Source organism: Xiphophorus maculatus, chromosome 20 (genome assembly GCF_002775205.1).
Source record: "Xiphophorus maculatus strain JP 163 A chromosome 20, X_maculatus-5.0-male, whole genome shotgun sequence".
In the NCBI taxonomy this organism is placed as follows: Eukaryota; Metazoa; Chordata; class Actinopteri; order Cyprinodontiformes; family Poeciliidae; genus Xiphophorus; species Xiphophorus maculatus.
In genome coordinates, this window is record NC_036462.1 from 17,961,291 (window position 1) to 17,983,033 (window position 21,743).

The 21,743-nt window shown below is 36.7% G+C and overlaps 2 protein-coding genes across 10 annotated transcripts in view; both read right to left on the bottom strand.

Moving 5' to 3' along the window:
• Positions 1-1,895: 1,895 nt before the first annotated feature.
• On the bottom strand, positions 1,896-17,601 carry LOC102235501 (inter-alpha-trypsin inhibitor heavy chain H3-like). Of its 2 annotated transcripts, XM_023324528.1 has the most exons (21): positions 17,420-17,600; positions 16,641-16,801; positions 13,219-13,323; positions 12,926-13,088; positions 12,726-12,836; positions 12,507-12,635; positions 12,144-12,260; positions 11,807-11,975; positions 11,618-11,728; positions 11,208-11,389; positions 10,932-11,111; positions 10,735-10,850; positions 9,991-10,241; positions 8,348-8,389; positions 7,585-7,626; positions 6,313-6,354; positions 4,619-4,726; positions 4,111-4,279; positions 3,540-3,688; positions 3,311-3,395; positions 1,896-3,231 (listed from the first exon to the last, which is right to left on the bottom strand). In XM_023324528.1, the coding sequence occupies exons 1-21, from the start codon at positions 17,489-17,491 to the stop codon at positions 3,117-3,119; spliced, it is 2,619 nt and encodes an 872-aa protein (XP_023180296.1). In that variant the 5' UTR covers positions 17,492-17,600; the 3' UTR covers positions 1,896-3,116. The 2 variants fall into 2 exon arrangements, with proteins under 2 accessions (XP_023180296.1, XP_023180297.1); XM_023324529.1 differs by lacking the exon at positions 6,313-6,354 and having other exon boundaries at positions 17,420-17,601.
• Positions 17,602-17,789: 188 nt separating this feature from the next.
• Positions 17,790-21,743, bottom strand: part of LOC102234975 (serine/threonine-protein kinase WNK2-like) — a 31,496-nt gene continuing 27,542 nt past the window's right edge. For all 8 annotated transcript variants that reach the window (XM_023324515.1, XM_023324512.1, XM_023324514.1 and 5 more), the window contains one exon: positions 17,790-21,739. In XM_023324515.1, coding sequence (XP_023180283.1) covers positions 21,449-21,739 — 291 coding nt within the window. In that variant the 3' untranslated portion in view covers positions 17,790-21,448. The remainder of the gene's footprint in view (positions 21,740-21,743) is intronic.

Here is a 21,743-nt window from a genome sequence, read left to right on the forward strand (position 1 = left end):
TTGAAAACATTTTATAGAACATTTTTCCTTAGTCTCCTCCCTCCTGTTCCTCTTTGTTTGAAATTATATTAAAAAAAACAGTCACATGGATAAATCCACCCACCATATCAGTTCCACCTTTTCCCTCCCCCAAAGTAAAATCCAATAGTAAATGTTTTGTGTGGGTGTAATCTATGCTATCGAGAAAGTAAGGCAACTGTCTGAAAGTTTACCTTTAATGACTGGGCTTCGATTTTCATTTGTTTGTGTTCTGATTTCTTTATTATGGTTTAGAGGTTCTGTCATTTAGTCCTTTATTACAGGCACTCGTCATGTTCTGTTCGTTTATCTTTGCTCACTATTGTAATTAGCGTCTTGCCATATGTTTATTTGTCTGTGTTTGGCTTTTTAGTTATTCCCTCTGTGTATTTTAGATCTTTCGATTATGTTAGTGTTAGGGATTTTCACATTTTGTTCTGTAGATCCGTTTGTGTCTAGCTCGGCTCTGCCTATGTTATTTATTTACCTTCCCTCAGTCTCAATATTTGCTTTAATCTACAACTGTTTGAGATTCTCCCTGTTAAGCTCACTATTTGTACACTATACAAATGTACAGTATTTTTTGTCTACTTTCTGCTGATGTTAAAAAAATAAAATTTTGCAACTGCAATGTCTCCATTAAAGAAATTAGCTTAAAATCATATGTGAAAAAACTTGTTCACGCGATATTATTATATCATCATTATTGTAGCAACAGATGTAAACAGTTAAATGAAATATGTTCATAATTCAGCCATGGCTCTAGCGCCAGAGAAGACGTTGGCGTCTTACTCAGGTGTTGGAGTTAAAAGCCTCTTATACTCTGGAGCGGCTATGAAAGCAGCATTTAGGAGATTCTGTAGTCGGTGATTTTACACAAGAGTTATGAATTCAAAATGTTCAAATAAAACACAACTTTTTATGAACTGTGTGATGCAATAACATTGCTCATTGTCCAAAAAAACAACATTATCTGCTTACTACTTCCCGTCGACTTCTTTGTCGTTTTCGCCAGTAGTAACATTCTACTGTTGATCATGTGACTTGTGTGATGCAAAAAAGTTTTTCCATTGCAGTTTTGTGAAATACATCTGTTTTGATTAGGCCCAAAATCCACCTGAGCCTAACCCTCTGACTAGAACTATTTTTTATTTATCAGCATTTGTCAAACAACAAAAACCATAAGGTGATTTTTCGACATCTCAGCACACTTTAACAATTATTTCAATTATTTACCTTAATAGATTGTCTCGGTTTAGTTTTGTTAGTCTGGCTTCTTTTAAGGATTCATTTATTAGTAAAGTCTTTAATTTGAGTCTTAAAGACTTATATCTTTACATCATAATTTACCAATAAGTAATCTTTCAGAATATTAACACTATTTATTATTTTTTATGTGTGTGTTTTGTTTTTGTAGTGCATGCAGACACTAGATATGACCTAACACCTACTTTGCACTGTTTTTTTTTGTTACCCCAACAATGCAGGACTCTTGGACATTTTGCTGCTTCCATAAGTCATTCAAATATCAGTCTTTATTGCCCTCAAGTGTTTCAATGAGAAGCTCTTTTGTTTTAGCCAACGTGTCCTTTAGATATGAATAATCATATTTTTATTGTGTAGCAGCTCACAAGAGCAGAATTTGATAGTCAGCATGACCTATTAATCCTTTTCTAACTGTACAATTGTCAAAAGGCAATGTGCAATGAATTTCTGTGATCCTGTTTTTAAAGACAAGTTCAATTTTTGGTACAAAGCAGTTATCCAGTAATTCTCTGCTATTGACAATGAACTGATTCAAACTGATTTTGAAAGTTATGTTTTTTTTGACATAAAAAAAACTATGTTTGACCTCTTAAACTCAGAAGCAAGTAAAAGACCTGAAAATTAATTTATTGATTCTGTTCTTTTATTGGTAGTCTAATGCACACATACAGCCACATTCTTACAAAAGTCCATCTGTGATTGGCTCATCAGGCTGGATGACATTTTTCTCTCCAGGAAGCTGCAACCTCAGGGAGCACAGCTGGCCTCTTAAACTCAGAAGCAAGTAAAAGACCTGAAAATTAATCTATGAAGACATTCTCCTCATCCAGTCAGTGGCAGATTGAATGGCACTGATCCAATCAGTGAATCAACCATACTGAAAACAACCAGTTCAGTATGGTTGTGTTTTTATATTTGTGCTCCAGATGTTTTGTGGTCTAGCTTTTGCTCCTGCCAACCTTTGACTTGTTTCTCTCCCATGCCTTGATGTGCTCAGCATCACTCAAGGATTTCATTTTGGAGCCTAATGTCCAGTTTGATTCTGATGCTCTCAAACATGGGAAACCATTTAATGACTAGAGCTATAAAAACTAATAAATGCTTTCCCTTATTCACAGAACAGTATTCAGGACAGACAACATCTGTGTTTAGATTCTCTGTCAGCTGAGCAAACCATTGAACTGTAGAACTATAAGAATAATAGGTTAAAAAAAACATGACACATACAAGTTCTAGATCAAAATAGTTTTGATTCTTATGACAAAGCAGTTTTTTCTTGTAAGAAATTGAGGACATAACAAAGTTTTCCTTTTATTATCCCTCCTGAACTGTCCTTGTTCTTCCAAACTTGGCGGATGTTTGCCTTAGACATTATACCTCAAAATTATGCTGTCTCTAAACTTTACAGAGACCGTAAGTTATTAATTAAAGCTCACCCTGTCAGAAGCTTAATTAATATTTTGTATGCTCATCTCTAGCCATAAAATATTTGCTCAAGTAGTGTTTTTGTTGTATTTTGGCCATCATTTCTTTCTCTAAGTAATCGTTGATCACTAAACCATGGTGCGATGTTGAAAAAATATGATCCTTAAGAATTTATTCGACTGCAAATGAATCCTATTTTTGATCGTTACAAAATATGTATTTGAAATATGTGATAACTTCTTAATTACAAAATAAATAATTTTTCAGACTAATTGTTAATTGTAATTTTGTATCAATTCTGCTTTGTTCTGTGCATTTTAACATGGTAAATTAAACCTACCTTGACTTGTATTTTTGGATTAAGTTGTAACTTGCAATTTTTCTGATTTAATTATCATGACTTTCAGTTAAACATGTGCAACAAGAAAATCAGTCAAAGGTCTTGGCAGGACAAAGTCAGCAGGAATAAGACAACAGCCGACTTCTACGGGTCTCCTAATCCTGAGGTCAACAGCTGTGGAACTGAAAAAAGAGGAAAAAGATCTTTATACTGCTGTATTTTTCTCCTGCAAAAATGTGTTAATCAAAAGGCAAAAAGTACCGCTGAGCATCAGTCTCTCCTTTTGCTGTCTTCACTTTAGTGTGAGCATCTTGATGTACCTCTTCATACTGCACATGATTTAAAGCTGTACACAAAAACCAACAAGAAAACATTTACAAAACAAAACGTCCACAGCCAACAGTGTGCACTGCCTAAATGGTACTTAAGCAAATTCAAAAAAAGCTTCAAGTAAGACAAATGGATAAACTAAAACAGAAATGTCTCTCACCTAAAAGTCCTTCAGTGTCGCCAGCAGATGGCAGCTTTCTTAATACAGGCCAAAGGAATTTCCTCCCATGCTTCTCATGGACTAAGATGACCAAACGCATGTCACCATCTGTAACTTCTGTTTGCTTTTTAATCCTGTTCACTGTAAATCTAGGAAAACAGGCAAGAAATGGATTTTGAGGGCAATTGGTTGCACTAAAATATAAGTGTGAAGATGAATAAGGGCCTGATTGCCTAATTAGATCTTCATTTATTTAAAAAAAACAACTTGTAGCATTTTATGTCCACTTTTACAGTTATTTGGTACTTTGTATTGGACTTTCACACAAAATTCGTATAAAATGCTTTAACGTTTGTTTGACGGCTCTAATGTGTCAAATTGTGAAACTATAGACCAGCCTCAAGAGCAACTTTCAGATTACATTATTGGACATACAGTATTTATTTACTATTTTTTCTCTACTAATCACATATACATTCTGCATCTTTGAATCTGCTTGATAAAAGCCTCTTCACATAAGAATGTATTTTGGGGATCAGTAACAATATTGAATTTTTAAATGCAAAGTCACCTTCCAGCTGTGACGTTTTCTGCTCTTGTGTAGTGAGTTATATTTTGTCCCTGCTGAAGGCTGATTCTCTCTGGTTCCACCTTGATATGGAAGTCAGCGCCGACGTGGATGACGATCTCTTTGAAGCCACCATTTTTTATTGAGTCCAACACACCATTTATGTAAAGCTCTAAAGAGAAAAGAGGCAGCTCATCTCTATGTTATTACTTAAATTAAAACATGAGACAGAGGAAACTCAGAATCTGTTTAGCTACTTTCACACTGCAGTTCTTCATGAAAAGTCAGATTTTTGTTTTAAAGATGCACCAAATGATACCTTAAATGCCATTTTCTTGTAAAGGTTGGAAAACCTAACTAACAAAATACCTTCCTAACTACTTTAGCATTTATAAATGCTAAAGTAAAGCTTTTTGGATTGGTCTATCCAGGTAAAAAAAACATCTGGTTTTATCAAGCATTTCTTTTTCTATCTCCCAGTTGGAAGAGATGAATAAGTATTGATACGGACCTGTGCCAGGATGATGAAGAAGTTTAACAATTACAGCTCCAACAATGTCAAAGCAGAGTGGATAAGTGTCATTCACAGTTTTCATCAAAAATCTGTGAGAAACAGGAGCTAACAAGAAAATGACAGGTGGTGAGATATTAAAAAAACATTTATTATTATTTCCAGAAACATCCTAAATATCAAAAGATTCATGTTTGCAAATTTCCTATTCACTATTCAATCCATATTTAGTTTAGTCACACAACACACAATTTACAACAAAAAATAATCACAGACTTGTCTAGAACACAGCATATCATTAAATAATATTTAAAATAAACTAAAATATTATAAAATAGCACAGCAACACAAAAACACAACATTTCTCCTTAGTATGAATAAATATCTAGGTGTTTAGAGACAGTAAGTGACAACCTGCAACGTCTGAATATCATCAAAATAAATTTTTTTATTAGTAGTAAACTTTTAACTTTTAAGCCTTTTGTTCCATTTTATTTTTGCTTAATTCAGTGTTTTTGATGTGAAAGAAAACTTAGAATATACATACATACAAACTGCTGCAAGCACACAATGACGTGCACAAAAATTAGTATACAGCAGCTAAGACATGTCTCTAAATTATTTATCAGCGAGGAAAGACTACAGGACTAAAACAAAAGGAATCCTGGTAGAAAACCAGCACGACAGTACCCTTAAACATGCAGCTGTATTTACATTGGACTGCTGTAGATCATAGTTTTAGGTCCGGTGATGATCTATTATGTGATAAGGTATTATTGTTCATCTATTCCATTCACATGTGAAACGTGGGAATGACAGGTTTATTTTTTATTTATCAATTTCTTGCCACAAAACATTCCAAATCCACATGCATACATGTGGATTTGGAATAAATTGTTAATTCAAAGAATAAATAAATGTATATTTTTTTTCCTCAAATGATATCAGGCTGTCAAATTTATAAATTAGTTCAGGGGAATTGGTATAGGTTAAGGAGAAATGCTCTTTTAAACTGTAACTCAGTGGTTTAGTTTTGCTTTTAAAAACTTTCTGTTTAAAGTAACAGTAACTCAATGAAAACCTATGTTTAATAACATATCACATACTTAAAACAATGTTTTCTATAATGTGGGAACATACTTTTAATTTGTAATTATGAATTATCAAAATCGTGGGAATGACAGGTTTATTTTTTATTTATCAATTTCTTGCCACGAAACATTCCAAATCCACATGCATACATGTGGCGTGTCACTTCCGGTCTGATACTTGGTTTTTACATGTGAATTTTCTGTCAGCATAATCTAAGATCCTCCTTCCCCCTCACCCCCCCCCCCCCCCCCCACACACACACACACACCTGACATTCTGTAAATAGCAGCAGATTAATTAATGTCCATCTTTTCAAGACAGGATTGATGCTGTATTCTAGTCCTTTCAGTGTTTGAATATTTTCACCCCCTCACTTTTTCTCCTTCTTCTCTGCTCTTTATTTACATTGTCTTTAGTTTAAGTTTTACAGCTTAAAACAGTTTCTAGATTATATTTCTGCTGCAGAAAGCCAGCAGTAAAAAAAATATATTAACTTGCTAAATTGTTACTGTGCATTGTTATAAAATGTTTTCTTTTAAAAACTAAAGTAAGAAAAGAAAATAATGTCAAAAATAATTGTAAAAAGAGTAGATGTACTTTACCAAGTGGAGGGTAACTGTAACGTCTTGTAGGAAAACCATCATCTGTGAACCAAATGTTCATAAAGTTATTCAGCTGTTCTGGTCTAATAAAGCTTCAGTGTAAAGAGAACTAGAATATTTTCTATATATTTTATGAACATTGAAGATACAGCAAAGAAAATAAAAGTAATATGAACCTCTGTTGACTCTGTAGAAATAAAATCTCTGTTCACTTCACAAATGAATAGTCTCAGTGAGAAAAAAAGAAAAAATCTTACACACTTCTTAGTGATTAATGAGGAGAATTATATTGAGAGGGCCAGGTTTTGTAAGCAGCGTAAGAGTACGTATCATTGACTTAATGATAAAAATTGTCAAAATCAAATGGGTAAACTCACTGATGTTTTAAATCAGATAAAACATCTAATGTTTTAGGTTAGTTAGGATTTCCAAAACTATTAAATCACAGAATAAATAATTGTATATTTTTTTTCAAATGATATCAGGCTGTTAAATTTAGAAATCATTTCAGGGGAATTGGTATAGGTTAAGGAGAAATGCTCTTTTAAACTGTAACTCAGTGGTTTAATTTTGCTTTTGTAAAACTTTCTGTTTAAAGTAACAGTAACTCAATGAAAACCTATGTTTAATAACATATCACATACTTAAAACAATGTTTTCTATAATGTGGGGACATACTTTCAAATTGTAATTATGAATTATTTAAATCGTGGGAATGACAGGTTTATTTATGATTTATCAATTTTTTTACCACGAAACATTCCAAATTCACATGCATACATGTGGCGTCTCACTTCCGGTCTGATACTTGGTTTTTACATGTGAATTTTCTGTAAGCATAATCTAAGACCCTCCTTCCCCCTCACACACACACACACACGCACACACACACACACACACACACACACACACACACAAATACACACACATGCGTGCACCTGACATTCTGTAAATAGCAGCAGATTAATTAATGTCCATCTTTTCAAGACAGGATTGATGCTGTATTCTAGTCCTTTCAGTGTTTGAATATTTTCACCCCCTCACTTTTTCTCCTTCTTCTCTGCTCTTTATTTACATTGTTTTTAGTTTAAGTTTTACAGCTTAAAATTGTTTCTAGATTATATTTCTGCTGCAGAAAGCCAGCAGTAAAAAAAATATATTAACTTGCTAAATTGTTACTGTGCATTGTTATAAAATGTTTTCTTTTAAAAACTAAAGTAAGAAAAGAAAATAATGTCAAAAATAATTGTAAAAAGAGTAGATGTACTTTACCAAGTGGAGGGTAACTGTAACGTCTTGTAGGAAAACCATCATCTGTGAACCAAATGTTCATAAAGTTATTCAGCTGTTCTGGTCTAATAAAGCTTCAGTGTAAAGAGAACTAGAATATTTTCTATATATTTTATGAACATTGAAGATACAGCAAAGAAAATAAAAGTAATATGAACCTCTGTTGACTCTGTAGAAATAAAATCTCTGTTCACTTCACAAATGAATAGTCTCAGTGAGAAAAAAAGAAAAAATCTTACACACTTCTTAGTGATTAATGAGGAGAATTATATTGAGAGGGCCAGGTTTTGTAAGCAGCGTAAGAGTACGTATCATTGACTTAATGATAAAAATTGTCAAAATCAAATGGGTAAACTGACTGACGTTTTAAATCAGATAAAACATCTAATGTTTTAGGTTAGTTAGGATTTCCAAAACTATTAAATCACAGAATAAATAACTGTATATGTTTTTCCTCAAATGATATCAGGCTGTCAAATTTTTAAATCATTTCAGGGGAATTGGTAAAAGTTAAGGAGAAATGCTCTTTTAGACTGTAACTCAGTGGTTTAATTTTGCTTTGTAAAACTTTCTGTTTAAAGTAACAGTAACTCAATGAAAACCTATGTTTAATAACATATCACATACTTAAAACAATGTTTTCTATACTGTGGGGACATACTTTCAATTTGTAATTATAAATTAATTAAATCAGCAAAGTCATACTGATGATACTATAAGGGTAAAAAAAAGAGGAGGAGCTTACATACAAACGGTTTCCATTCAAACGGTGTCCCTGTCCGAGGCCCTAAGAAGAAGAAAGAAAATTAAAGCTGCGAGCAGCCTCATACGGCCCTCGCAGTTCAGCGCCGCTCCGGCCTAATGGCCACCGCGGGGTTTCCAGTACCGCCACCTGCTCGCCACCGCAGAAGCCGTCACGAATTTTCCCACCAGTCCATCAGGCGATACACATGAATGTGTTCGGCAACGCTCCCCGATGACTCACAAAAACTCTGGTGCAGATCGTTCGATGTAGCAAGGAGATGCAGCGGATATATTAACTTAGGGGGCTCAGTGGAGTCAAATTACATTTCAATGCTGTTGGGCTCTTTAGAGGTGAACAAAGGTCTTACATATCGAGTTTGGTGCCAATCGGATCATCCATGTGTGATTTAAAGACAATGGCATGAATATGGCGAGGGACTGATATTTGCCATTTGGCCACACCCACACGGTTCAGCCAGCAGCGAGCATTGGCAGAGTTAATCATCTTATCATTTTAAGTCAGTTTACATATGATTAAACCCATATAAATAACAGAGAAAATGTCAGACATACTGCAGAAAAACCAGGTGACTTCCTGTTTGAAATGGGCGTGGCTAAGGTGATGTCATCAATTGAACATGACAATGTGATCAGGACTAGTCTGCAGTGAGACATATGAAGTCTGATGCAGCTGTGATCTTGTATGTATAAGTTATTGGACCTTGATGTTTCCTGGCGAATAGTCAAAGTTTGACACTAAGCCACGCCCACATGCTTTGATGTACGAGAAATCCTCTGATAACTTTTGACCATTGATCCCTCAAGTGTCTGCTGAGTGATTCTCAAGTCTGTATGTGAAAAACTGTAGGAGGAGTTCGATCAGATACGACGTCTATAAAAAAAAGAAAATTACGGATTTGATCCAAAGTGGCCAACTTCCTGTGATACTTGCGCTATGACATTAATTGTAATTTCTGAGCATCTTGGTGAGCTCTACAAGTGTACCAAATTTCATGTCTCTACAATGAAGTAAGGGAATAGCAGAGGGTCTTTTGAAAGTTGACAGGTGGCGCCGTTGAGCCGTATCTTTTGCAATTTTTGCGACGACCTTAAAATACATTAATTTTAAACAGGCTGTATGCGTCCGCCAAGTTTGGTGATTTTTTGAATATGATAAAGCCCCCAAAAAGCCCCTTCTTTCGGAGAGAGAATCGTAAAAATAAGAAGAAACAGTATGGAAACAATAGGCCTTCGCAGCGCCTTGCTGCTCGGGCCTAAAAAATTACATTACACTGCCACCATTGGTCCTTCTGTCCACCACCAGCAGGCAAGTTGGTTGAAGTGTCTTGCCCAAGGACACAATGACAGAGACGGACAGGGTGAAGGTCAAACCGGCAACCCACCAATTGCAAGACAAACTCCTACGTCCTTCATCGTTATCTGACAGTAAATCATACTACATCTTAACTCCGTCCAGATTACCATAAATTATTAGCAATTGCAAAATGTCCGATTTAATGACAGCAAAAGTATTTTAGATATGTTTCAAATGTTTTAGGTATAAAATCAATGCATAATAGATGATGAGCTCTACTGATTTGATTTTAAAATTATTGATTTGGGTCTGATATTTTTGCTGCTTACTTAATGAGGCAGATCGTCCCGAAAACGACTTGATAAATCTCCGACGCTGATCATAGCTTCTCATTGGAGACCTGTGATAACTCTGAGGCAGTGGTTCTTCCCTCTCCTTTGGTTTGTGATGAGTTTCTGAGCTCTCCCCCTCAGGCTTGGTGACCACCATAGATGTGAGCGGGGTGACAAAGCCGTACGTCAGGGACAACTCCAAAGCCTCTTTATTCACCTTTTCTTTCTCAGGTCCAGATAATAAAAGCCTGTGTATAACAATAATTTATTAATGTGCAGTCCTTACAAACGGGTCAATAAACATGCTATCCTTGGATAAGGTGACCATAATAATAATAAAAAACATGACCAAAGTTTCTAAAAGATCCAAAAAATTAACTGTGATCAGCTGTAATAACAGCTGCGTCCATCTTTCTTATCCACCCATTATCCATTATCATAACTGGATGATGGGTAATCATTCAATCATCCATCATCTTCTACTTGTCCTAGAATAAATAACAAATGTAACAATATAAAGAATTAACCCTCAAAGACATCCGTCTCACATTTACCTTTAAGTGCATCAAAGTATATCAATAATTTGCTTTCAGTTACATTAAAGAATTCAAGATTTGGAAACACGGCTAGTCCTGACAATTTTGTATGGGATGCAAAATTGTTAAATTCTCTAAACTGATACAATAATGAATATTAAACTTCAAAGCATAATGAAGAGAAGGTATCACATATAGCACTTACTCTTTCTCTAAAAGCTGTTTAACTGTGAGGTAGGCCCAAACTCTCTGAAGAAGTCCATCACTGACCGAAGAATCCACAGAGCCGTTTGTGTTAGAAAATGTTACTTTTTGTTTGCTCTGTCAAAACCAGAAAAAAATGTAAGATCATCATTTTCTTACTTAAATTTTATTGTTTTAAGTTGCACAAATAAATCTTACTGAAATGGCCACAACTTGAGGAGTGAAGATTTCTACATTGTTGTCAATGATCTCACCGGCCACCACGATCTCAGAGCCGTTATAATACTGACTGAAGTTAGTCTTGGTTAGATTGGTTCCACCGACATAGATCATTGTGATATCTGTTAGGAGAGGAGTGGCCACTTCATCATAGAAACCCTGTCAATACATATGAAGGCTTAATACAGGCAACTGTTTGTTTTGGCAGAAAAGTTGAGAAAAAGTTAATGAAACAAGAAACACAGTTCAATCTACCTTAAGCTGCAAGTCAGCATCAGAGTCTTCATAAATCCGTCTTGCTACACCGTTGTTCTGCAGCGACATTTTCTCCAAGAACTCAAACTTAACGTCAAATCCAAAACCAAGACAGTAGAGAGGAAACTTTCCTGCAATCGCCTGTTTTACGTTGGACTGTATTGTGTCAAAATTTGTCACTCCTGCAACAACACACCACAATTTGATACACAGCAGACAACATAAAGAGACAAACAGTGCAATGAAATTCCTTTATCACAAAAATAGTGGAAAAAAACAGGAAACATTTTTATTTTCTCGGAAACTTTTTTGAGGCCCATATTTTCATAGTTTACTGTCATTTTGGTTATTTAATCAGTTGCTTAAAGCAGCTCTAAAGAATGGATGCTATGGCAGGAAATGTCCTTAACCTGATGTTGGGTCTCCATCTGTGAGAAGTATAAGGATGGAAGCTGAGCCTTCTCTGGGATGTTCATTCAGGATATGGGCTCCTTCCAACACTGCTGCGTTGATGTCTGTACCTGAAAGAGAAACGCAGTGAAGTATTTCACTTCCATCCTGCTGCAATGTTTTCAGTTTAGTGAATAAATTCATCTCACTTCCTCTGTCTTCAATATTCCTCACAAACCCTCTCGCTCCCTCCAGATTTAGAGCAGTGGCTTGAACGAGTTCCCGTTTAAAGTGAATTATTTCCCTGTCAAAACTGATGAGACCAAAGAAGTCATCTTCTGCCAGGTCATTCAAAATACGGAGTAAAGCAGTTCGGGTCTGTGAAGATACAAAGCTTCAGGTTTACATTTAGATTTAGTAAGACACCTTGACAGAGACATCATGCTAACTGTGCTTCATGTCAGTTTTCAAGTTGAGTTTAAGTGGTAATGCAAAATAAAGATTAATACAAAACACTTTACCTGCTCTAAATTATAAATACATCACCTGTGTAATTTTTCTGCCACGCATTGAGCCACTTCGATCGATAACAAAGACAACATTCTTTGGTATTCGTGGAAGACTTGATGGAGCAAAGTGATGGATAAAGTACCCATCAGAAGTCTGGGGAAAGTAAGACCCAGGATTAATAAAACATGTACCAGTGAAAGGGATAAAATATCTTAAAGTCCTCTATTTTAGGTTACACAGTCATGGTAAGACAGCATCTCACTATTGGGGAAAATCCTTCAAGACCTTGGATAGACTGCAACTAGCTAGAGAGATTATGCACTGATTCAAGTACCATGACTTCCTCTCTCATTCAAGAAATAATTTCCAAAAACATGTTGCCAACAAATCAATATGTACCTTAATGTCTCCAAATCCATTGTCTCTGTTGACATCGTAAGCTATAACCAGATCTCCATTCATCCCTTCTTCTCCACAGCTGTCACAATTTTTTTGTTGGTCCACTGTTGGATAGAAATGTACCCATGCCTGCAAAAGCAAGCCAGATTATACCATGTAGTGTTTGGGAGAGGTTACTTTGTGAGATGACTTTTATGCAACCATTAGAACCAGCTGTACCTGTTTATCTGCATGTGTTTTAGTGATAGCATTAGCCAAGGCTTTGGTGCTCAGCCCTCCTTTCACATCAACAAAACTGATGCCGGCTTTCTCGTGAATGTGCACATCAGCCTTGTAGTTAGAAAACAAAACAAAGTGGTTAGAAACATTTAATGTAGAAACCTGTCAGCTAGCATCCTCTTAATGGTCGCTCAACAAACCTTGAAGTCTTCGACAGGCTTCATGGGTCGAGCATAGATCTGCAGCTCGTATTTGCCGTGGGTTCGCTTCAGCAGCTCCTCATAGGTGAGTTCAAAGGTGACCTTTTTGTGGGCCGCCACAGTTACAGAGGTTTTAAATTCCTCCATGGTTCTTCCAACAGAGCTGAAACACAGACATTACCATTCGATTTATCATCACGTTAAGTTATTCATGCTGTACTGAATATAAAATACAATATAAATTCCAGCACATCTTATGTAGGACCTGCAAGTAAATAAATAAACACTTTTACCGGACAATCCCAGCGCTTTCGCCACGGGACACAGCTCTAGTGTACTGCTCCTGAGCTTGCTCCTTAGTTTTCACAACTCCATCATACACTTGACCATCCATCATCCTACAACACAAACCATTGTTGAAAAGTAGCTTGAATACTCATTTTACTATGATTGTAAATATTCATAGTTGAGAACACAAATTTCTTATTGAGGTCAATGAGAATTAAAAGCATTATTATTGTTAGAAGCGCAGAAAATTTACATAAAAATAAATTTTTGGTAGAGGTTTTTACTTTCTTTAATTTTAAAACTATATTAATGCCCCCAGTAATTGGTGTAATTGCCTTTTAACGAGTATGACTTTGGTCAAACAATTTGGGCATTCCAACACAAGTTTCACAATAGTTTAATGTAATTTTGGCCCATTCATCTTGGAAGACCAGGTGAAACTGAGTCAGATGTGTAGCCTGCCTTGTTCACACACATTTTTCAGCAGTAACTCAAAATTATCGATAGGACTCACATCAGGGCTTCTTGATGGCCTAAAATAGAAACTGGTGGTCCTGAAGCCACTTTGTACCTAATTTGTTGCCAGTCTTTGGATGATTATGAAAGTGTAAACCCAATTTATAGCTGAGATAAAGACCAATTTCTTGGACCACATCATATCAACACGTTGAGGATTGAAACCTTAGAGAATTACAGGTGCTCCTTTTATCCATTATCCATATGCAATTACTGCAGTGTTATTGTCAAATTTCTAGTTATATACATATAGCAGCCTTTCTGTTATTGTCAAATTTCTAGTTATATACATATAGCAGCCTTTCTGTTATTGTCAAATTTCTAGTTATATACATATAGCAGCCTTTGTGGTCTATGGTCATGTTCTGCTATGAGACAAAGACTGGTCCCAAAGACAAGGAAACATTGTTCCAGGGGGTTTCACAGAGTTTGAATTCACTCAGCCTCTGCCCTACATTTGTTTTGCAAGTGTTATATTTCTTCTCATAACTTAACTATATGAACTCAACAGAACCTTAGTGGAACGTGACTTAGTTTATTAAACATTTTTTCCAAGAACATAGTGAGATCAATGCGCTGATACCACATTTGGTATTCTTCCACATACAGTACAGACCACATGTTTGGACACACTTTCTCATTAAATTCAATGAGAAGGTGTGTCCAAACGTTTGGTCTGTACTGTAGTACACAAAATAGTGCCATTGAATAATGTATTGTTTTATCACATACATAACAATTCCTCCCATCCAGCTTTGACGAACCAAAAATATATTTAGCTAAATGTTATAATCCAATGAACTTGCTCAAACAGAAACATGACAACTATTTAGATATCTGCAACACAAAAACAGGTTAATTTCTCTTAACATTTAAACTGCTCCTATATACATGAACAGGTAATCTACAAATTCAGTCTCTGAGGTGCTCTGCGATTTCTCTCAGGATAACGTCTACCTGTTTGACCAAAGTCTATGGTGCTCTGTGTGGAAGGTTCAGCTGTTGGCACACTGGTGGTTTCACATGAACTCTGAACCCCAGAAGATGTAGCAAAATGAACTCTTCTGAATCTCGAGATGTAGATGTCTCCTCAGGTTGCTCTAGACTTTTGTGGATCTCCACATCTAGAATCTGATCAACATGTCTATGCCAGGCAGAGTTGTCTCCAACATTTATGTTGTATGTCAGAGGTCCTGTCTTTGACAGAATTGTGCCAGACTGCCATTTCTGACTTGGGCATCTATAGTCCCTGGCGAGTAGTTTTTGTCCAATGTCAAAAGATCTGGTTTTGTTCCTTCTTGTTTCCACCAAGGAAGGCTGTTTGTCCTCAACATTCTTCCAAATGTCCGGTTTCAACAGATCCAAACGAGATCTCAAATTTCGTCCCATGAAGAGCATTGCAGGTGTTTGCCCAGTTGTTGCATGAACGGTGTTTCTGTAAGCCAGTAAGAAGTTGTCGATTTTCAATTCCAGATGTCTCCCCTCTGTCCGGCTGGCTTTCATGGACCTCTTGAATGATTGGATGAACCGTTCAGCTTGTCCGTTCGTTGAACTGTGATAAGGAGCTGAAGTGATATGTCGTACACCGTTGTTCTTAAGAAAACACTGGAACTCCTCTCCAGTAAACTGACGGCCATTGTCACTGACAAGCTGTTGAGGCAGACCTGTGCGGGCAAAAAGTGACCTAAGGGTGTTGATTGTGCTGGCTGTTGTTGCATGCTTTACAGGAAAAATTTCTGGCCACTTTGAGTGAGCATCAACCACAATCAGGAACATTTGGTCCATAAATGGTTCAGCATAGTCTATATGGATGCGGTGCCAGGGGGTGGATGGCCACTCCCACATGTGTACAGGTGCTGGCTGGGGCTGGTGCAGTGTCTGCTGGCAACCAGTGCAAGACTTAGCCATGTTCTCTATTTCACAGTCTATGCCTGGCCACCAAACATAGCTCCTAGCAAGGCTTTTCATCTTAACCACACCCAAATGTCCATTATGTAGTGAATTCAGTACCCTTTTACGTAGTAGGGGTGGTATTATGACACGGGTTCCCCACATTACACATCCTTGGCAAACCGATAGCTGTTCTTTGCGGCTGGAGTACGCAGAGAACTGAATGTCAATGTTTTTCTGAAGTCATCCTCTACTTTGTTAGCCAGCCAGTACTGTTCAACTCGCTCCACATATGTTGTCCAGTCCTCTGTGCCGTTTTCAAAAATGTTCATTTGTCCAACGCCTCCCGACATTTTCGTGTGGTGTTTGTTACTCACTTTCTCTCTGTAGGTCGTTAGCTAGCTTCTCATAGCTTAACTATATGAACTCAACAGAACCTCAGTGGAACGTGACTTAGTTTATTAAACATTTTTCCCAAGAACATAGGAGATCAATGCGCTGATACCACATTTGGTATTCTTCCGCATAGTACACAAAATAGTGCCATTGAATAATGTATTGTTTTATCACATACATAACAGCAAGTATACAATATAGAAAAGTTTTGTGTGTCTGTCAGAGAGTGCTGCTTGACAGCAAGCAAGCAATAAATCTAAATAGACTAATTCTTGGGATTTTTGCCATGGTGATTCTTTTTGGCGATAAATGTTTCTAACAGTCGCACAAGGAAGCTGTGTGTTTGAGGAGTTGCCTCATCCATGTGTGCCTTTGATTATCTCAAACATATAAAATCATCTGGGCTAGATGTTCAAAATGATTCAAATCTTGCAATCTTTGAAGAAAGCAGGAAATTCTGTGAATAAATATTAGTGAACAGACATTACTTTGGCAATCCTCACTGATTCAACACTTAAGTTTTGTCAGATTTAGTTTCAGACTATGAGGTGAAAAAAGGTTATTTTGCTTCTTCTAATGTGTCTTTAAGGTTTGATTTGAGCATTTGGTGTTTTTCCACACTCACATTCTGAACCTACTGATGAAGGCATTCTTGGGAATCTGAACATGGAATTCAATTTCTTTTGGTTCGTTCATACGGTTGGCCACACGGCTTGTGATGACGGTGGTGGCATATCGGCTGGTCACAGTGGAGTTGATGTGAAAGCTGTAAATGTCCCAGTCATCCTGTGCAAACACAGATTTTGAAACAAGTTGAGACGTTGACCCCAGTGGTTGACAGAACCAAAGATCAGAAAAACAATGTGTTTTAGGAAATAACTGTCTCAATGGGCACATGATTAATTATTCACTCTGTTCCTATAGATAATTTATCAAGCATGAAGTCAGCAGATCTATTTTCTATATCACACTCGAATTAGATGTCAACATTTAAAACAACACGATTGTCGTACATGTTTATTTTCTTATTAGATATTCCATTCAGTTTCCCTTTTACATTTTCGTTTTAGCTTCATATTTCTGAAGAACTAACCCAAAACTAAGTCCGAATCAAACTAATAATTGAGCCTCACACTAGGCCTTCAGGCTGGATTTATTCGTATTGCAAGAAGACTTTGACCTCATGAGAAATTAGATCCCTAGACAGATCATGCACAAAAAAAGAGATAAATTTAAAACATCCTTTAGATTGCAGACTGCAAATCATTTAACATGTTTTTACACACTTAGTGTGTTCCAGATGAAAGGAAGATCCTTCAATAGTCTCAATACAGAGTAAAGTAACTACTAAAGATATTTAAATAAAGATGTTTATTCTGTGTTCCTGTTGTTGTAAGACAGTACCTTGTTTGGTAGTGACACAGTCAAAGCCAGCAGAAGCCCAAAGACAGTAAGCAGCACCGAGGCTCTCCCCATGACGACTCGGAGCAGGTTTGATTCTATGAACCTAAAACGGTTTTACAAGCTACAGCAAAGTCATTGTTTGTGGGTTGTTTTGAGCCCACTGTCTTGTATACATTGCAAAATCAAACACTCCCACACACCGATCCACTCCCTCTGCACGTAAACCGAACTTTAGTGTTACTCAGTGGCAAATATGGCCTTTGCTATTGACAAGAATGTCCAGCTTTTGCACTTTGTCACAGTTTTCTCACGTCAATTTTTGCATCAGAAAGAAAACGGCATTTTAAAAAATAGCAGATTTCTGAAAAGATATTGTGCTGTCAAGGAAAAATTTATTGTTGACTTTTTCAAGTATGTACAGCTTCTTTTTAGAATACTAATTTGACAAACAAGGTTGGCAGGGAGATGGGACAAGTGGTGACAGCAGGCAAAAGCAATAATACACTTAGATTTAAATGCAAGCATTAAAGAGATTAAAGACACAAGAGTCAGTGTAAAGCACAAAAGAAAGACTGCATAGGAGACCCACCCACCCCCCAACAAATAAAAAATAAACATTCAGGAATCTCTGCTTTGGAGACCAAAAGCTAAGAAATACTGTTATGCCGCTCACCAGGAATTGTGTCATTTATTTTATTGGAAAGCATAAACACTGATGAAATTACAATTGAACCACGTAGAGTGTGTCTGGGGTCTGTGTTTAATCAATGTAAGGAACATTAAATAGTTTCTATCCTCACCAAACCAAAATGGAAACTGATCAAAGAGCAGATTGAACAGTTATGTCAAACATTTCAGTGAAAGCCACAGAAACGGAAAAATATTTTTGAGGTCATAAACTAGAAGACTGAAATTGTGAGCAAAGGTCTGAAGAATAACAAGAAACTAATAATCGTTATTCCTAAATATTTTTATAACTTACATGTTCAAGAACTGGTGACTTTGAAGTAATCTTAGTCTTCACATTCTTTATTCTGTTTTTCTACTGCCAGCATTTTAAAGAAAATAATAGAAATAATCATATAATATCCACGCAAAAATCTCTCCAAGTTCAGGAAGGCAACAGTATGTAAAGCTACAGATTGCAAGAGAAGAGGTATATGATGATGATGGTTTTTATTTGTGTATTAAGTCCTTGTGTCCTCCTTGTAATGTGGTTTAGTCACTAACATTTGGCATTTCAGTAAATTCAAGCAGACTGTGGAGATGTGGCAGCTCAAAGTTAAAGGTTCAGAGATTTCAGCTTGATATAGTTGGACTCAAATTAACATACAACACCAGTACTTCAGTAAGTGTGAAGTTGATTTGTTGGGGCAAATTATGTGAAAGGCAACAAGTAGTGGCTTGCTTCTTGTAATTTCACCAGGTGGCTTCTCTTCATAATCTAATCAAATGACGGGCGTTTGTACTTATCTAGTTAAACACTTGGAGTTTAAAAAGACCCAACGTAAACTCACGTGATCTCCATGGAAACCAATCCTATTAGATTGCAGAGTAATGATTACTTATAGTGGGTAAAATATGTATCAAATCCAAAAAAAGTGCTGCATTTCAAACTTCCTGAATGATACAGTGATGGCATTTGCAGCCATAATACAGAAGTGAAAAGAAAATAACTTCACCATAAACCCTCAACAGCCATTTTCCTCTAGGAAGATTTCTGACTGATTAAAATAATTCTTGCCCAAAAGCAAAAGAGTACAAACACGTGTAGGTTTTACTCAGGTTGACTGACATGTAGTATGAATTTCATGTCAAAATAAATATTAAAAACATGTTTGCTGAGAAAAACCTTTTTGTGTTCAAGGTTTATTTTATCTGCTTCATACACGTGTCATCAGTTCTCAGACCAAATGGAGTCCAGCTACCAAAACATGGACTAAAACAGAGATGTTTCAGCATGACTTTAAAAAGGCTGTTCTTGCTGCTGGACATGTACAGAGATAATCTCCTCAGTTTGCCTAAAATGCATTCTGTTAATAATCTCAGGGTTGTGACTTTTTCAGGGCTGACCAAATTTTTGGCTGAAGCAGCTGAAAATCTCTGGAGTGGTAGATCTGTATAGAGGAGTTTAGCAGGTTGTGTCCTTTGTTTCACTGTTTTGGTTGTAGTTTGTCCAAGCATGAATATAAACATTTTGAATGGCCAAAGTGGCACATTGGTTGAGGAAGAACAGCGTGACTAAAGTACTGGATGATGAACACTATAAAAGCTCTGGAATGCTTGAACAAGCACCTACCTTTACTCACCTAGTTTTGATACTTCAAGTGTCCTGAGTAATGTGCTGTACATGGTGCTTCTTCACCAGGGTTTTGCTATGAGTCTTTCAACCTCCATATCTAGTGGTGGAGGTTTGATTGATATTGTTCACAGAAGAAACCAGGACAGTTCTAATGGATGCAGGACTTGCTCATGTTCAGAATCTTTATTAACTAAATCTTAAAAATATTTCCAGCTGCAGATGTAGATTTTAGGTGCTGACATTCTCTAGCCCTGCTACTCCCAGTCTGTTTCTGGTTCTTCTTTGCTCTCTATCTATACAACTAAACATAACCTTAATCCCCAGCCTATCCTTACATACTAACTAAACTAACATCATGTGCATTTTTTTATGCATTTTTACTTCCATGTGCAGAGTAGCAGAAAACTTGTAAAGGTTTTTCTTTGCACATAAACCAATCTGACATAACGTCATGTATTAACCAGAAAGGGTTTAGAACTGTGGGTCCATAGACTGCGGTTGGAATTATAAAGATATGTACTATTAAAAAAAATAAAGGAGCATTTCCAAATATTTCCTGAATTTCTGACAGTTTTGCTGATGATGTGATTATACCTCAAAAAGCAAACAAAAAAACACAATAAAATAAAAAGTAGGACTCCAAGATTTGATACCACAGTGTCATTTGGACAACATGTTTTGAGACTAAGAGTTGCTTCCTTATTTGGAGAAGAAGTGACCAACTGAATAAGGTCCCAAATACATGGATGGATGGATGGATGGATAGATTGAGTACAGATGCTCTAGAAACCTGCAAGGAAGATATGTGGCTCAATGGTCTACCTTCAATGCTTGTTGAATGCTTTGGTGTTGGGAGAGCTGAAGGAGGTGAGATTCGGAAATATTTGGAGATATCGCTCAGATTCCTTACTTTTGCAACCTTTTAACAGATACACAACAGCGAATGGATTAATTAAGTCTAGTTTCTGCTTTATATCTAAATGCTTTTCTTTTGAAAACTGAAATTGCAGTTGAAGGCACTCTCACAGGTGTGTTTGCACCTGAGGATAAAGTTCAAGCTCATTCAAATCTCTTAAGGATATTGCAAGCGCTTGTGCTGGAAGTGTTTCACTGATGAAGAATGAAACGTGTCTACATAAAGAGCTGAGAAAGCAGAGTAAAGCAACAGGTCCTAGTGACCACAAGGTCAAGTCTTCACAGTGATGGCATAATGGTTCCTAATAAGGTGCTGCATTGAAACCCACAGCTGCAGCACCAAACTATGGATTACCCTCTGTTAATTGTACAAACACATAGGCTTTGTACAGACAAACAAAAATTCATATATACACATGGCAGCTTGTATGTATAAATATATGGGGGTGAAATGAGCAACACAACTTCTACTTCTAAGTACAAAATGACTGAACAGTACATTATGTACACTCTGTGAGTATTAATGTGCATCAATAAACACAGACAGACGTCTGCACTTCAAGGCTGATCTGGCTAATTTTAGTTCTCCTTACAATGTACTGCATGTAAAATAATATTTACTATATTATGAACATGACATTTGTTGACTGAAATAAAACAACATAAAATTCAAGAGTGGAGATGGATATATACATATTATTAAACACATGCTGGTTAAATATATACACTCTATGCACATTATATTGACTACAGCGGCTGTAATATAAGTTAAGGTTTTGGTAACAGAGTGGGAAGACACAATGCTACCCAGATTAAAGAGTCTTTGCCTTGGGGTCAGTCAGCTGATGAGATGAAGATGAAGTAGGGCTGGAGAGGGTGGAGGGCACAGCAGGAAAGGCAAAGACCCCGGCAGAAACTGGAAAGAAATACCCAGGCCACTGATTGAAGGAAAGAGGGGAGGGTAAAGCTGTGAACGCAGCAGGAGAGTGTAGCTGATACGTGTGAAAGGGGCCGGTCAAGGGGCCGGCCATCACTGCAGGCCCAGGGCTTTCAGGCCAGGATAAAGCACAAGCCTGTGGACCGGGTGGAGTCCACGGTGATGTCTGA

Excerpts from the sequence above, each read along its gene's own strand:
- LOC102235501 (XM_023324528.1), bottom strand. The coding sequence starts at position 17,491 with ATGGGGAGAGCCTCGGTGCTGCTTACTGTCTTTGGGCTTCTGCTGGCT. Across the intron at positions 6,355-7,584 it reads TTACAGTTACCCTCCACTTG|ATGATGGTTTTCCTACAAGA; the intron begins GTAAAGTACATC and ends TTTGGTTCACAG. Across the intron at positions 3,232-3,310 it reads GGAGAGACTGATGCTCAGCG|TTCCACAGCTGTTGACCTCA; the intron begins GTACTTTTTGCC and ends CTCTTTTTTCAG.